General features: G+C 54.3%; 7 protein-coding genes across 7 annotated transcripts; 6 read left to right on the top strand and 1 right to left on the bottom strand.

The window, feature by feature from the left end:
- Nucleotides 1-100: 100 nt before the first annotated feature.
- CCMA1212_003625 (5-keto-4-deoxy-D-glucarate aldolase) lies at nucleotides 101-1,250 on the top strand (the record flags this gene model as incomplete). The annotated part of the gene is made up of 5 exons (XM_073700965.1): nucleotides 101-302; nucleotides 386-478; nucleotides 549-574; nucleotides 667-934; nucleotides 1,015-1,250. 5 exons carry the CDS (start codon nucleotides 101-103, stop codon nucleotides 1,248-1,250), a joined length of 825 nt encoding a protein of 274 aa, XP_073560263.1.
- Nucleotides 1,251-1,357: 107 nt separating this feature from the next.
- On the bottom strand, nucleotides 1,358-1,743 carry CCMA1212_003624 (uncharacterized protein; the record flags this gene model as incomplete). Its single annotated transcript, XM_073700964.1, has 2 exons — nucleotides 1,358-1,483; nucleotides 1,549-1,743. 2 exons carry the CDS (start codon nucleotides 1,741-1,743, stop codon nucleotides 1,358-1,360), a joined length of 321 nt encoding a protein of 106 aa, XP_073560264.1.
- A 771-nt stretch (nucleotides 1,744-2,514) lies between these two features.
- CCMA1212_003623 (Cysteine and histidine-rich domain-containing protein 1) lies at nucleotides 2,515-3,667 on the top strand (the record flags this gene model as incomplete). Its single annotated transcript, XM_073700963.1, has 3 exons — nucleotides 2,515-2,620; nucleotides 2,744-3,284; nucleotides 3,349-3,667. 3 exons carry the CDS (start codon nucleotides 2,515-2,517, stop codon nucleotides 3,665-3,667), a joined length of 966 nt encoding a protein of 321 aa, XP_073560068.1.
- Nucleotides 3,668-4,605: 938 nt separating this feature from the next.
- Nucleotides 4,606-5,089, top strand: CCMA1212_003622 (uncharacterized protein; the record flags this gene model as incomplete). Its single annotated transcript, XM_073700962.1, has 2 exons — nucleotides 4,606-4,744; nucleotides 4,854-5,089. The coding sequence occupies 2 exons, from the start codon at nucleotides 4,606-4,608 to the stop codon at nucleotides 5,087-5,089; spliced, it is 375 nt and encodes a 124-aa protein (XP_073560262.1).
- Nucleotides 5,090-6,644: 1,555 nt separating this feature from the next.
- CCMA1212_003621 (Autophagy-related protein 22) lies at nucleotides 6,645-8,754 on the top strand (the record flags this gene model as incomplete). Its single annotated transcript, XM_073700961.1, has 2 exons — nucleotides 6,645-6,918; nucleotides 7,085-8,754. The coding sequence occupies 2 exons, from the start codon at nucleotides 6,645-6,647 to the stop codon at nucleotides 8,752-8,754; spliced, it is 1,944 nt and encodes a 647-aa protein (XP_073560259.1).
- A 1,657-nt stretch (nucleotides 8,755-10,411) lies between these two features.
- On the top strand, nucleotides 10,412-12,000 carry CCMA1212_003620 (uncharacterized protein; the record flags this gene model as incomplete). The annotated part of the gene is made up of 4 exons (XM_073700960.1): nucleotides 10,412-10,739; nucleotides 10,849-11,136; nucleotides 11,193-11,323; nucleotides 11,398-12,000. The coding sequence occupies 4 exons, from the start codon at nucleotides 10,412-10,414 to the stop codon at nucleotides 11,998-12,000; spliced, it is 1,350 nt and encodes a 449-aa protein (XP_073560260.1).
- A 1,024-nt stretch (nucleotides 12,001-13,024) lies between these two features.
- On the top strand, nucleotides 13,025-14,193 carry CCMA1212_003619 (F-actin-capping protein subunit beta; the record flags this gene model as incomplete). The annotated part of the gene is made up of 3 exons (XM_073700959.1): nucleotides 13,025-13,053; nucleotides 13,285-13,712; nucleotides 13,799-14,193. The coding sequence occupies 3 exons, from the start codon at nucleotides 13,025-13,027 to the stop codon at nucleotides 14,191-14,193; spliced, it is 852 nt and encodes a 283-aa protein (XP_073560464.1).
- Between the last annotated feature and the right edge of the window lie 1,821 nt (nucleotides 14,194-16,014).

Here is a 16,014-nt window from a genome sequence, read left to right as displayed (position 1 = left end):
CAACTAAAACCCAGGCATGAATTCCATCTTCTTAAGAACCGCAACCCCCCGCTTGATACTCCGGAACCGTCCAGCCATTCACTTCAGCAATCCATTCAAAATGTCTTACATTGCAGCGGGCGCAACCCCCGGCGGCGCGCAGGCGACGGTGCGCGACGGCAACAAGCTCAAGGCGCTGTTCGATGCCGACAAGCCTGCCCTGGGCGGGTGGCAGATGATTCCCGGGACGACGATTTCGAGGCTCCTGGCGCAGTCGGGCGTGGATTGGGTGGTGGTGGATTGTGAGCATGGAGGCATGGATGGTGCGTGATGATGAAGCGACTCTGGTAGATGGAGATGAATTCGAGCTGACGGTGTATTCAATTGATCGTTGGGAGGTTGGCAGATCGGGCGATGCATGAGGCTGTTCCTGCGATTGCGGCTTTGGGAGTGTCTCCTGTTGTCAGAATCCCGGGTATGGAGCCTTGGATGGTGAAGCGTGAGTTACATCGAGACCTTTGATTTGCAGGACGTTGTATGTTGGACTGAAGCTGATGTTGGAAATCTAGGTGCTTTGGACACTGGCGCTCACGGCGTATGTGCTATAATTCAACATCCTCATCTTTGCAACCCGCATCTGAAAGCTAGCTTGATTCGCTGACGAACTCGTGCTAAAACGACACTCAGGTCCTTGTCCCCCTGCTGCGCACCGTCCAAGAGGCCAAAGACATCGTCCAGGCCTCCAAGTTCCCCCCTTGGGGAAAGCGAGGCTTCGGATCTCCTTATTCTGCCAAGCAGTTCGGACGGACCATCAGCTCTTCCGATTACCTAGAGCAAGCCAACGAGTCCGTCCTGACCATGGTCCAGATCGAGACCAAGGAGGCTCTCGAGGCGGTCGATGAGATTGCTGCGGTCGAGGGCATCGACGTGCTGTTCGTGGGCCCCTTTGATCTTGGTAAGCCCACCCTTCCGCCCAAGGAAATTTCTCTTCCAACATGAGGGGTCCAAAGCCGTGACTTAGACGGAATCCTCCAGGCAACAACATCGGCCACCGCATCACCGCCGAGGGCATCCCCCAACAACTCCAAGAAGCCCTCCTCAAGATCCAGGCCGCCGCCAAAAAGGCCGGCAAGAAGAGCGGCATCTACACCCTCGACCCCGAGCACGCCAAGGCGTGCCAGCGGCAGGGATTCGACATGGTGCACATCGTCACGGACTACATGGGCATTGAGGAGATTGCGAAGCAGTCTCTCACCGTGGCTAGGAGTTAGGTTGAAAGGAAGCATTGCTATTTTCTTCTCGAAACTCGGTTTTATGAAAGGAAGTAGATTAGAAAACGATAAAGAAAGAAACAAAGAGAGAGAGAGAGAGAGAGAAACTATATGCCTTCCACTTGGTCCATTTTGGCTTCGACTTGGTCTTCCGTGAAGCGGTGCATTAGTTTGATGGCTTTGCTGACCTTGTTGATGTCTTCTTCGCCAGCTTCCGCCTTGCTTATATGGACCTATTTACCAGACACCATTAGACTATACCTCTTCTTTGAGGAAAGCAAGCAAGCATGCTACTTACGACAGGAATATCAAAGTCGTACAAGTTTCTCCAGTGGCTTGACTCCGGTTTTGCCAGATTCACCTCTGTGTAAAGGAACGGCCGCTTGTCCCAGACATTGGAGAGCACGCTCTTGGCCTGCGTGCAGAGACCGCAGTCGTCTCTGGAGAAGAGAGTGATCCTGCAGGCTTGCAAAAGGCGTCTGGTCGCAAACATCTTCAGCTGCTGTATAGTAATTGATTTATATTTGTCACATTGGTATTCCGGGGCATGAGTTTTCGGGCGCCAGATCTTTGAAATTTCGTTATGAGAATGAGTACGGCGACATCAGGTGAGCTGATGTGATGACTAAGCTTGGGACAAGCCTCGGTGTAAGTGGGCAAAGTGAGCTTTCTGCCCTTCTGATATAGACGAAACGCATCGACACCAGTTCTGCCGCAGCATCAGTTCGGCCGAAGGAACAGAGTATTCGACTAGTGTGCGGACGATTTGGGAGGAGTCGTCATCGTGTTATCCTGATGACCTACAACTGTAGCTTGACCAGCTGGCATTGAGTCTCGTCTTGGATCAGACACACCCAAGCTGTCATCCGCAGCAGGTTTGCGCCCTCCATCCTCTATTTCACAAGCCCTTTCAAAGTGTCTCCATGGTTCCCTAAAAGCTTTAGCATAAACTACCCGCCTGAGCTTCCCCCAATGCAAACCCGCGAGTCAACGCCCGCCCCAATCGCGATCCCCGATCCAGACAGCTCCAAGCATCGCCGAACCCCGCATCGAAATAGGAAAGCGGTGAGGCGACACAGCTCCGTCATCCTCGCACTTCTAGAAGATCCCATCGGTTCAATACCCACCTCAGCTCGCCCATAGCTTTTAACTGTCTTGTGCTTTTTTCCTCCAGCTCCCGTTCTTCGTGCTGCACGATACTATTCGCCCCTTATCATTACCAGCTCGTCAAATTTCCATTATCCTCCAGCTTCTACCAGGCACAATGGCGCTGAAGTGTGTCCGCCAGGGCTGCGGCAAAGAGTTCACTGACCCGAGCGAGAAGTGTCAATATCACCCCGGTCCACCCATCTTCCACGAGGGACAGAAAGGTAGGTAGTGATCTTGCTTCAACCTCCTTCTTGCGCGTTTCGCGATACCCATGAGCAACAAGATCCCCCCTTGCTGTATAGGGCCCTTACCACGAATGCACAGCTGAATTGACCGTGTCCTAGGATGGAAGTGCTGCAAGCCGCGAGTCCTAACCTTTGACGAATTCATGGAGATCCCCCCCTGCACAACCGGCACACATTCCACCACCGAGAAGCCCCCTCCCGTCGAAGAGGGATCCCAGCAAATCGACGAGGCCGCCCTCGCGCAAAAGATCTCAGAGGCCAGCGTATCCGCCGACGCCCCGGCGCGGTTGCCGATCCAGCCCGCGCAGCACGTCCCCACGCCTCCCCTTCCGCCCCCGGACTCCGAGGACGACGACCCGAGCCTGGACATCCCCGACGGGGCAGAGTGCCGCCGCAAGGCGTGCAGCGCAACGTACAAGAAGGGATCGACGAGGGAAGGGGAGATGTGCGTGCACCATCCCGGCGTGCCCATCTTCCACGAGGGCAGCAAGGGGTATTCGTGCTGCAAGAGGAGGGTGCTCGAGTTTGACGAGTTTATGAAGATTGTAGGGTGCAAGACCAAGGACAAGCACCTGTTCGTCGGCAGTGGAAAGAAGGATAAAGCCAAATCAGGCGGCGAAGAAATCCTCACCGAAGTCCGGTAAGTTTAACTCATCCAACCGCTATTGTGTTCATCAGAGCAACCGCCTAAACTGGTTCCCCAGACATGACTTCTACCAGACCCCCACAGAGGTCATCGCATCGCTCTTCCTGAAGAAGATCGACAAGGACACATCAAAGGTCGACATCAAGGGAAAGGAAATCGACCTCGACCTCACGACCAGCGACCCGACGCCGAAGCGATACACGGCAACCTTTCCGCTGTACGGGACGGTCGACCCGGAAAAGTCGTCGTTCAAGGTCCTCGGCACGAAGCTGGAGATGCTTCTCGCCAAGGCGGACGGGGCATCTTGGCCGGTGTTGCGAAGCGACGAGCAGTTGACGGGCGAGATTCTGCAGATTGGCCGGGCGGGCAAAGTGTAGTAGCTTCCTGGAGAGGTTGTCTAGGGTCTCGGTACCTTGTAGCAAAATATATAAAAAAAAGGATGAGACTATCAAGGTACCTACCATAGCGTGGAAATGCTGCCGGGTGGAGTTTGTGTTTGAGAGTGTTTGTGTATGAGAGTGACTGCCGGAACAAGCTTGTTTGCAACTCTAGTTGCAGGGCAGCACATCTTTCAGCCAACAAAATGAACCAATAATTCGAACAAGTCAACCAACGATGAGCTCATGCTACAACTATGCATGATACCAGCATCAGATTGAAAAAAAAAAGGGCTGATAATGATTCCTTAGTCGGTGCTCTCGGGCCATTGATAAGCAACCCTGTCCGCGAATGTCACCAAATTCAGGTACGTAAACATGGCCTTGCCCCCCCGCAGCCTCTCACTGGCTCCCCACCGGTCTTGGCTGGTGCGATAAAAGCAGAATCGCGAATGTTATCTCTCTGTCCCTATCCCACGGCCTATGATGAAATAGTACTGTAGATGGCCGCAGCTGAAAAGTAGGCAGGAAGAGAGAGAGAGAAGGGCTGCTGATAACGGGTCTCTGCCACATGCTTCTCCCATGTCTTTTGCCTCGTTTATCCCGCTAGTGCCAACTCGTTCCAACAATGACATCGACTGACTTTCCGGCCGTGAGCAGCCATGTGGCGCATTCGTTTCTGGGCACCCGATTTCTCTTCTCGGCTTATCGCTCGAGGCGTTTGATGCTATAAAGATTGTCGGGGCGCCACCTGGAATCCCGAGCATGTAGATTGTAAAAGATAATTCAAAGGTAGCTTTATCTTCTGTCTTACCTTGCATTATAGTTGCGGCTTCACAGCTCTTATAACGTTCAAATCAAGAATCAAGTCCCCAACTCAAATCGACTCATTCTTTCGCACACGAGAAACCGCGAACGACACCTACAACAGCTCCCTCATGGCTACCGAAGTCTCACACGGCCGCGGCGGCGCGGGCAACATCGACGTGGATGACACGAAATATGTCGACGGCGAAGTGGTGCGAACCGGAATCGTGGGCAGCCATGGCGACGGCGCATTCAGCGCAGGGCGAGGAGGTACGTTTACACCGAGATGCGAATGGCGATTTCTTTCCCACTCGTCACCCCATCAACTGTCATCTCCATGTAAGCAGTCTCAGCTAAGACACTTGTTGCTGTGTAACAGGTGCCGGCAATATCGCCGACGTTGGAACCGCCTCGAAGCACCGCCTTGATACGGACGTTGTCCCCGAAGCTGCTGTTCGCGTGAGCCAGGATTCGCAAGGATACCACACGGGCCGGGGCGGCGCAGGCAACGAGCATCGTGTTGACGAGCCGGCTCATGCGAAGCCTCGCCCCGTGGCGCCGGTTGGTCTGGCGGACAAGCTCAAGCATAAGCTATTTGGCGCTTTCAAGCACTGAGCAACTCGATTGCCGACTGTGAAGTCGGCGTGGCGAGGGCAGAGAGAAACCATCTACCGGCAGGGGTGTTGACGATGTTTGTGTAGGGGTTCGCCGGTCGCCCTTGTTGGAGAAAAGATATGATATCCCATAGTTGAGTTTCGATTTTGTCGCACTTGTATCTTGCTCTTGCGATGCTGTCACCCGGATTACGATGGCATGCAAGATAATAAGCGGAATACAACCCTCGAAACAAGTCGCGCCACATCCACTCTTCTAGACCTGCGTGTTGTAAATCCAGCAAGCTGTAGTCGGATCGATGGATGCTGTGAAAAGAGTCACATTTTGGGGGAAAAAAAATGTCGAAGAAAAGTCGAAGAAACGGTATACCGCCCTTCTGCTTGGCTTAACCGTCCAGCGGGTATCTGTTCAATATCACCTCTCTCTCTCCAGACGTCGAACGGTTGGTAATAAGGCATCGCAGACACAGAATGAAAACCCAGCAGCACCCAAAGGTCTCATCACGCCACCAAAAAGACGGGAGGGATCGTCGCCCGCCAATCTTGCCCATGTCATCGTCGCTTTCACACTGCATCCCCACTCGGGTCGCCGTCAAAGCGCACCAGCTTGATCTCATGGGCGCCAATCTCGGGAATAATCGAAACCCGCGTCCCAGAAAACGAGGCGGACTTCTTCGACAGCTTGGTTCAACACCTCTTGCAGGACCATGTTTGGCCTCAGCTGACCTGCGAAATCGCAAAAAGAGCGCGTTCACCCAGCTAGCTGAAGAGCAGCAGCTCGGCGTAGCATCAGCTAAAGTGGCAAGACTGGGTCAGTGACGCGGGAGCTCTCCACCCGATCAATGCGAAAAAGGGTTGGTTTCTCGAAGAGAAGAGGGCTAAACCAGGTCCATGTTTAGAAGCGCAGATAGGCTCAAGCAAGACGGTCGGCAAACGAGAGGCGTTCTTCCATCGGTAGGGGCGCCCGGGAGCGAATAAGCGAAGGGCAGCATGTGCAAGAGAAAGAGGGGGGATGTGATCGAGCTGCTTCATAATGCAGCAGGCACATAAAGGGTTGCATCTCGCCCACCGGGAACACGAGGATGTGCCTGAGATTGATCCTTCGATTGGGCCACCGGCTTGCAGTTGAAATTGAGCTTGTCTAGAGGCATAAAGGTATGTTTAGTCGAGCGACGGTGTGTTTCTATTGAGCCTGATTGCTCAGCCTCTGGCCAGCACCGCCCTGTTCATCAGCAAAAGGCAGCCAACCAGCCGAGAAGCCGCTGATGCCATTCCGAACCTCGACACAGGGCAACAGCAGACGGAATCCCGCCGCTTTCGACGCACGGATGCGAGCTCCAGCCTCTGGGCGGCTCATGATTGTTTGTGTCCACCGCGAATTGCTGCAACGGCGCGGGGTGCATTAGCAGCTCGAGGCCAGACCAGCAGCCACAGGCACAGACCGCTTCCGACTGGACTGGGGAAGGTACTAACCTACTGCTAGAGGTACCTAATCAGTCACGTGGGCCGGCCTGTCACTGTGCTGTCACTGCCTTGGCCGCGGTCAGACCACGACCATGACGCCGCATCGCCCGGAGCTCCAAGGACGGCGCTTCTGGTCGGGGCTGTCCATCCTGTCCAAGCGATCCTACGCGACTTCGTCCTTCGAGGCCGACGACGAGCACTCCTCGGGCGACGACGACATGAGCCTGCGCGACAGCTTCGACAGCGACGTGCGGCCGGGCGTGCCGGCGTATGCGGGCCACGATGCCAGACCGACGAGCAAGAAGGAGATCTGGGGGTGGTACATGTACGGCTTCGCGGCCGAGACGTATGTCATTTGCGGCATTGGTGAGTCTGTCTTGCGTGCTACGAAGCTTGTTTGTTTGGTCTTCCCTTTGGAATCCATTCGTGTAAGAGACGGAGGATCAGCTCTCTTGTCCATTGTATTGCTGGGGCCGTCCGGTCTCTCAACCCCCTAGCAGAAGAAGTCGCCGGCTAACATGATCCACAACAGCCTCCTTCATCCCGATCCTCCTAGAGACGCTTGCTCGAGAAAATGGCGTCCTCCTGTCCGATCCGGACAAGCCCTGCGGCTCCAGCGACAGCAAGTCGGAGGATGACGGCCAGTGTGTCGTCTATGTATTGGGCATCCAAATCAACACGGCAAGCTTTGCCATGTATACCTTTTCCGCCAGTGTCTTACTGCAGGCGCTTCTGGTTGTCAGCATCAGCTGCGCTGCCGACCACGGCAATTATCGAAAGCGGCTGCTTCTCGCCTTCGCCTGGCTCGGTGGCCTCTCCGTCATGGCCTTCATCTTCATCAGCAAGACCACATATCTGCTCGGCGCCGTATTGACCATCATCTCCAACACGTCCTTTGGTGCATCGTTTGTGCTACTCAACTCGTTTCTCCCGCTTCTGGTTCGAAACCATCCGGAAGTGATGGAAGCCTACGTATCGGAATCGCCCGACTCGGCAGATGGGCCCTTTGATACCCACCATATGGGAGATTCAACTGATGACCTGGAGGGAGCCATGGCCGATTCCACTTCGGGCCTGCTGCCTCCTGACGATCGGCGTTCACGGTATGGGTTGAAACGGGTCGCAACCCATGAGGAAATTACCTCCAAGGAGCTTCAGCTTTCCACTCACATATCCTCTTTGGGCATCGGTATCGGCTACAGTGCTGCCTTGTTTGTGCAGTGTGCCTCCATCTCCATCCTCATTGCCATGAAGAACACGACATGGTCCCAGAGGGTTGTGCTGTTCATCATTGGAGCTTGGTGGTCCGTTTTTACCATCCCTGCTGCGATGTGGCTGAGACCCAGGCCGGGACCGGCTCTGACGATACAAGGACGCAAAGACGGCGCCTCCTGGTGGGTATACCTAAAGTTTGCGTGGAAGTCTCTGTTTCGCACAATTCAGCTGGCCAGACGTCTGCTGGACATCAGCCTCTTTCTATGCGGCTGGTTCCTCCTTTCGGATGCCATTGCCACGACGTCTTCCACCGCCGTTCTGTTCGCCAAGACCTCGCTTCACATGGAGCCATGGGCCTTGGGCATGATCAACGTCATCGCCACCATGGCTGGCATCTTTGGTGCCTTTGGCTGGTCCTGGATATCTCGGGCCTTCAACTTGAGACCTCATCAGACAATTCTCGTCTGTATTGCGTTGTTTGAGCTCATCCCGATCTACGGCCTCCTTGGTTACCTGCCGTTCATCAAGCGGTGGGGCGTTGTTGGACTACAGCAACCCTGGGAGATGTATCCCTTGGCCGCCGTGTATGGCCTCGTCATGGGTGGCCTGAGCAGCTACTGCCGCTCGCTTTTTGGCGAGCTGATTCCGCCGGGATCGGAAGCCGCCTTTTACGCCCTGTATGCCATCACCGACAAGGGATCCAGCGTTTTCGGCCCTGCGATAGTGGGGGCCATCATCGACAGGACCGGAAGCATCAGGCCTGCGTTTTGGTTCCTCGGCGCACTTGTTGGCTTCCCCGCTCCTCTCATCTATTTCATCAACGTTGAGCGTGGCAAGAGAGAGGGCGAGAGGCTCGCTGAGACGATTGAGGGATTTGACCCCGAGGACCATGCGGAGGAAGACGAAGCCGACGAGGAAGCGGCTCACGGAATACTGGCAGACTATGAGGCGACAGAGGGCAATGGCAGCGCCTCACATCGACGGTGAGGTTTGGGGATGTTTGGTTAACAGCTGCAGTCGGTCACAATGGCTCAATACTCTTCTCTTGGTCGTTGGCGTCCCAAATGGATAGGGATATGTCAACGACCTGCTGTGCATAGCGTAGGCGTTTTGTTCGGTCAATGAGCTCTAGAAATTGCCATGGAACTTTGGGATCTTGACTGGAGGCTACTTGGCCTGTTTTTCCATTTTATATCTGCGAGATGTTGGTTGTTGAACAGGGCTATGCAGTAATAGTATTATGCTAAATTCTGTCACCGACCTCTCTTCGCTGAGGATGGTTCTTCGGTTGTTAGCGTATTATGTGAAGCTCTGATATAGGAGATGTCCAGAATGCCTCGGGTGATCCAGCATCTGCGTCGACATGACAGGCCCGTGATGAGTGCAAGCAAACACCGCTCTGTACGGGCCAGGGATGTCCTCCCGAATATTTCCTCGTAGTGACATTCCGTTATTATGGGGATACCTTGCACTCTGAGGATCCAACCGCAGCACTATTCAGTTCACTCCATGTCCTTGGTAGGCCACACGGCTAAATAGGCCCCCAGGCCGCTGAAAAGGAACTTGACGGCAGCGATGCTAGTGACTTGGTTATAGCGGGCGGGGTTTCACGTTGGCCGTTCCAGCCCTCTTGCGCGTCCTATCCGTCTCAAGCTCCTGGACGGGTTTTTCCCTTTCTTTTTCGCTGCGTTTTCGCGTTGTACGGACAGTAGAGCCCGTGTGAGGTACCCGGCCACTGTAAGCGCCTGGGCAGGTACATCCGGCTGTCTCTAATTGTCTCTCATTCTCATACGGCCTTTTTTCGTATCCTCCTATGCACTGTTATTACCTTATCTTCATCTGCCAAAGCACGTCGTTTTGGATACCGCGATTGATCGAGAGAAAAGAGAGCCATTGTAGAATTTTCTCTCCATGAGCACCTTTGGCTTTCATCATTGTTCTCTTCTTCATATCACTTCTCTTAGCCACAGCCTCCGCCGTGCAGGGACCGACTGCTGGCTCGTCTCCAAACGTTGCTGTCGAAACAAACCCACTTCTGCTCGGTAGGCCGAAAATTGAAAAGCCCCAGAAAATCCGAGCCAAAGTCGCAAAAGAAAACGAACAGGACCAAAAGATCCCTTCATTCATTTCCTAGTTTCTTGCGCGATTCCCTTGTCCCTCGTCAATCCCCCCCCTTCCATCACCCGAATCCCCTTGTCTTCTTTGGTCGACCCCCGGATTGCGGTGGCTTGACGCCCGGCTCAGCTCCAGCCCGCGCCTCTTCTTATTCTGCCAGAGGCTGAGAGAAGCTGTGCTGTCATCGACGAGTCGGTGCATAAGGAATCCCACCTTATCTCGTTGCTCCCCGATCTACCAGGGCCCGTGCCGCCGTTGCAGAACTGCCTGTGTGACCTCAGGTATTTCATCGGGGGCGCTTGTGTTTACGTGCAGATCCGACCGAGGCCGACGCAGTCAACAAACCACACCCCCCGTTGCGTCGTTGCGGTTCTCGTTTCTCGCGCTCGTCAAAAGCGAGGCAGCAGCAGCTCGTCGACAACAAGTCGCTGCGCCCTGAAGACGACCACCGGCCGCCCGGAATCCCCACGACGCGCGACGCTTTCAGCCTTGCGCGACAACCGCAGGCGCGCTGCCAAATTGGCCTGCGATGAGTTCCAAGCCCAAGAAGCGCTCTCGCCCTGCCTCGGATGGCGCCGCTAGTAATACCGACGGTGCCGTCGCGGACGAGAACCGTGCCGACTGCCCCTTCACCGTCACCGTCGTCTCGGAGCCGGAGCGCAGCGAGAGGGACGGGCCCAAGTCCAAGAAGCGCAAGCACGACAAGTCGGACGAGGACACCAATAAGAAGGTCCAGACCCAGAACGCAGTCTTCCATCCCGAGGGCAAGTTCAGGACAAGCCAGTCGCTGAAGCTCTACTACGCCGTCGAACCCCGCAAGCAATGGCTCGACATGACGCGCTACAACAGCTTCGTCCGTAAGTTTCCATCCTCCCCCATTCACTGTCTTCTTCGCTGCTCAGCGTCCCAGAGCCTGAGCGGCCAAGCCGATGGACTTCATCTCTAACCGACGGCGAATCCATGCAGTCAACGGCGTCAAGTACTATACTGAAGACTTTGTCTACGTGGCCAACGAGGCGACCATGGAACGACAAAACTCCCTGCCCGCCGGTGCTACCAAGGTTGCCAAGAAGGCCGACTACTGGGTGGCTCGGATACTGGAGGTTCGGGCCTCGGACGAGCATCACGTATACGCCCGCGTCTACTGGATGTACTGGCCCGAGGAGCTGCCTCTGGGTACTCTGGATGGCAAGAAGCAAATCGCCGGCCGTCAGCCATACCATGGGCAGCACGAGCTGATTGCCTCCAACCACAGTGAGCATTCCAAGACACCCTTGAGTGCGTTCTTCTTTTTGCTAACGGTCCAACAGTGGACATTATTAATGTGGTCAGTGTGGTCATGGGCGTCAATGTCAAACAGTGGATCGAGTCGAACGACGACGACATCCAAGAGTCTCTGTATTGGAGACAGGCGTTCAACACTAGAACGTCGGAGTTGTCGGTATGTACTTGCTTGTGACGACGGTCCAGTCCATTGCTGTATCGAGTGTGGTTGATATTGACATGTTCCAATAGTCAGTCGCCCTTGTCTGCAAGTGTAAGACTCCCGCCAATCCCGACAAAACGCTCGTTGGCTGCTCAAACAAGGCGTGCGAGGAATGGATGCACTACGACTGCCTGCTCGACGATGTCCTCTCCCGCGTGTACGATCGACTGGGGACCGATATCCCCCATAAGTCGGGAGAACCGGTCATTAAGGAGGAGGCGAAAGAGGACACGAAAGAGGAGCCCAAGGAGGCAGCCAAGGAAGATCTGCCGTACCGCCTATTGAGCCCCTCGGTCGAGGGAGAAGACAGAAAATCGCCCATTGTTGCCAGTACCGAGATCAAAGACCAGGTGCTTGTGAAGCAACGAGACGATGAGTCGTCCAAAGATACAGAAACGCCAACACCGGCTTTGCCCAACGGCTCGGACAAGTCCTCAAAAACAGCCCCGGCCAAGAAGGGCAAGCGAAAGAAGTCGTCCAAGAAGCCTTGGGAGGGTCTCTTCGAAGCCACCCTCAAGATGAACGAAGGCCCGACCGTCTGGCAGATTACGGATCTAAGAGACGTCGAAGGGGGAGACAAGCAGTGGACAGAACAGGCATATTGCCTGCTATGCGACACTGTGATTGAGTGATTGGCGAGGCGGCGACCAATCCGGAGCCGTACCCTTCTCTGGTGCTGTTAGGCATTGGAAAAGAGTTATGTTTACGTTTGTATTTTCTGTCTTCTGGAAAAGGCCAGTGGCTTTGCTTTTCCTCCCTTAGGGTACCTACTTTTGTTTACCGGAGCAATTGTCTATGTTGACATGATGTAAAGCAGCAAACAAGTGCGAAAGACACAAACCAAGAAAGAAGGGAGAGGAGCAGCAGAAACAAGCTGCTGCTGGGTGACACGAATTTGAAGAAGCAAGAAACTGGCGGGGCGTTCTTGGGGCGATTTACGTTACGGTTCGGGCCGGGCTACATGGTCAAGGTCAGGGGCAGGGGCAGGGCGGAAACAGCGTTGGTCTGTCTGTTGTCTCTTGGCTAGAGGGTCTGGAAAAGGGGCGCTTTGGTAGTTTAGGATTCGAGACTTGTGCGTTTTGGATCTTGTTGGATTTTGTGCCCTTGGTCGTTGCAGACAAGGGAGGCTTAGTTGCGGAGCGTTTGCGGATTCTTGCCTTCTTCTACCTTGGATCTTTGGGGCCTTGGAGAGGTCGATTACGGAGACGATGGATGTTTGACGAGGAAAACTCATTGAGTGCGGATTGAGCAATACCTATTTTTTTTAGCACCACATCTGATAGATTGCTTTCAGGATGCCCATTTCGTGGACTTGAGGAAATGTAGCCATATTCTGTCTGTCATAGCTGCCATCATTGCCCAAGCACCAACAACAGCTCATCGAGCTCCAATCACCTTTGGCGGGGTCAATCCATTGAGCTCCTATCAGCCGCTAGCCGGCGTCTTACGGGCCCGTTACTGGTGACGTTGACCCCCCCTGGCGACCCGACCCCTACCTTCAGTCGAGTCCGAACCCCGCGACCTTCAACAGCAGCATCTTTGGGCTTCACACAACTGCTTTTGACCGACCTCGCCTCGACATTGACAAAGACCACTCCCGACTCCCTTCGATCACTTACTTGAGGCTGCGTCCACCGCAGCAAACCGGCAATTGCAATGGCTGCGGATCCCTTTGACTCGGCGCTGTGAGCTTTCCCTTGCCTTTCTTTCCTCCCCTATCCTCTGCTCTCCTCTCCTCTCCTCTCATCCCCTCCATGCCACGCATCACCACCCAGAGCAGCCCACCGCTGTCTCTCACCCCCTGATGCCCTCTCAACAACGTTTGCCCTACTGCCCTCCCAACGCCCAATCTACGAACTCACTTCTTGAAGAACCAAACCGATTGACTGACCCCCCCTCCATTCAACCCCATCCAGCGACCTCCTCCGCCGCCTGAACCCCAAACACACGAGCGAGCACCTCAACGCAATCATCTCCCTGGCCCCGGACCTGACCGAGGACCTCCTCTCGTCCGTCGACCAGCCCCTGACCGTCAAGCGCTGCAAGCAGACGGGCCGCGACTACCTCCTCTGCGACTACAACCGCGACGGCGACAGCTACCGCTCCCCATGGAGCAACCAGTTCGACCCGCCGCTGGACGAGGGCGGCGTCGGCGGCGTCGGGCCCGGCGGCAGCGAGGGCGCCGGCGAGGGCGCGATCCCCAACGAGCGGGTGCGCAAGATGGAGGTCAAGGCCAATGAGGCGTTTGACATCTACCGGGAGCTGTACTACGAGGGCGGTGTGAGCAGCGTGTATCTCTGGAACCTGGATGATGGGTTTGCGGGCGTGGTGCTGGTTAAGAAAGGTGCGTTCGTGCCCTGCATGGGATATTGCCGTCCGTGGCGTATATGAATTGTGTGGCCTGACATGGTGATTTCGATCTGCTCGCAGCTGCCACCCCCGGCACCAACACCGAAGGCGTCTGGGACTCGATCCACGTCTTCGAGGCCATCGAGCGCGGCCGCACGACGCACTACAAGCTCACCTCCACCGTGATCCTGTCCCTGTCGACCAACGTCGAGGCCACCGTCGGCGACATGGACCTCAGCGGCAACATGACGCGCCAGGTCGAGCAGGACCTGCCCGTCGAAAACGACGACAGCCACATTGCAAACGTCGGCCGCCTCGTCGAGGACATGGAGCTCAAGATGCGCAACCTGCTGCAGGACGTGTATTTCGGCAAGGCAAAGGACGTGGTGGGCGACTTGCGGAGCGTGGGCAGCTTGAGCGATGGGGCGAGGGAGAGGGAGACGCAGAGGGAGCTTATCGGGAGCATGAAGCGGTGATGCAGTGATTCCACAGATTGATGGGATGTATGTGGGTGTGTTTAGATGTTTGGGAGAAAGATTTGTGTTTTTTTTTCTCATTTTTTTTTTGTGTGAAAGAGCTTGAATGAAGCGTTATTTTTGTCTCTGTTAGAGCCAACATGGATATATCGTCTGCCTGGTGTTCACAAGGGAAATGAGTGGCTGATGTGTTTGCCTCGCATCTATTCCATGCTTACACCGTCTCGTGACGTCTGTATCGACTCTGTCGAGGGAGCATATATCCCTGCCTTGAGCATTGAAGTCTCTGTGCGTGGCGATGCCCATTTTACGGGAGGACTGACTACCAACCTTGATCAGCAGAGTCGAGCCATCTCACCTCTCTCCCTTTGACAAGTCCCAAAAATAGTACATGACCATTTGTGATATAACGGCTCTGTAGCTAAACGATGAAACACACGTACAAGACAAGAAGAAGTAGAAAACATGGCGAGGAATGCTGGTTAAATCACATTTCTGCCGAAAGGCGGCAACCGTTTCCCTCGGAGTTATTATCGATTCAAGTTCAACTTCATGATAATTTCTGAATTCTGAGATTGTTCCGAGTCATAAAAATCTGCTTTGATCAAGAGCTCGAGGGTCATTGCATGAAGTAATTTGATTCCGTGTGAAAAGTCATGCTCACAATGAACGTCTACTGACCTCCCAGATCAGACACACCCCAACTACTACTTGGTATCAGACTCCTTTTATTCAGAAGAGCTGAAGCACTTATGGCTTACGAAACCTGTAGTCATAGCCCGTGTTGTGTTCAGGTCAGTCATACAGCATGCCGCCCATAACAGAGCAGCGGTTGCCTTGTCCACTAGTAATAGTCACACTCCCTCTTCTATTCAGGCCACTCGGGGTAAGGAATAACACAATCCCACAAGAAGGCAACAGCACAATCCTACAATATCAAACCAAACATGACGATACAATGCCAGCCACAGTTGAACACCGCAACAATATGCATATAGCCACATGCAAAAGACAGAAAAGGTTGGGGGCTAAGGCTCGAGAAACTCACCACGCCATCTGCACTGCAACTCGGGCCATATCACCCATCGCCTACACTCTGCAAATGCGTACATGTAGCAGTAGGATCTTCGTAAATAAAAACATGCTTCCAACTGACAAAGACGGGAAAACACTGGCTAGATTAAGAGTCGACGGTATGCCTTGCATGTCGTAACGGAGCCAAGCGGCCAGCCAGAGCAGATGTTCCGCACACCAGGAGTACATATTGTCACCATGGATGAGCTCATTCCCGTAAATCACTCGAATATAATAGCACTACTCCGTGCTTGAACTTGCAATGTGTACAAAGAAGAACGTTGATCGTGATATTCGCGGCTTTTAGCCCTGTTTCCTACATCTCCGCCAAAGGTTAGCGAAGAAAAACAGGCGCAGGTAGCATTGTATTTATGACTGTTTGTTGATCAGTATTCGGTCGGAGATCAACAACTTGTGCCTGACTTTCAATCTTCCCACCGAGACCCATGCTCACTGCGCCCGCGGACAAGACCCTGTTGCGAATGGAGACGAACGGAGCGGAGTGCAGCGAAGGTCCGGCATATCCTAGGCTTCCGGTACCCAGATGCTGTCATATCTTATGACTTGCAACCTGGGTATCGTATACCAAGTACAGGCAGAGTCTAAGCAAAGAGAGACTCGAGAGATTATCTTGTACTATGCAATGAAACTGAGGGGGAAAATACCCGACGCATACCTTACGCAGTTTGGGATCCATCTCCTCGTAGGCACCAGACCCCCCCTTGTCCGCATGGCTCCCCTGGAAGC

This window comes from Trichoderma ghanense (genome assembly GCF_004382785.1).
Source record: "Trichoderma ghanense strain CCMA-1212 chromosome Unknown scaffold_3, whole genome shotgun sequence".
Classification (NCBI taxonomy): domain Eukaryota; kingdom Fungi; phylum Ascomycota; class Sordariomycetes; order Hypocreales; family Hypocreaceae; genus Trichoderma; species Trichoderma ghanense.
The sequence above is the reverse complement of the archived record's forward strand: the minus strand, read 5'-3'. Positions and strand labels throughout refer to the sequence as shown.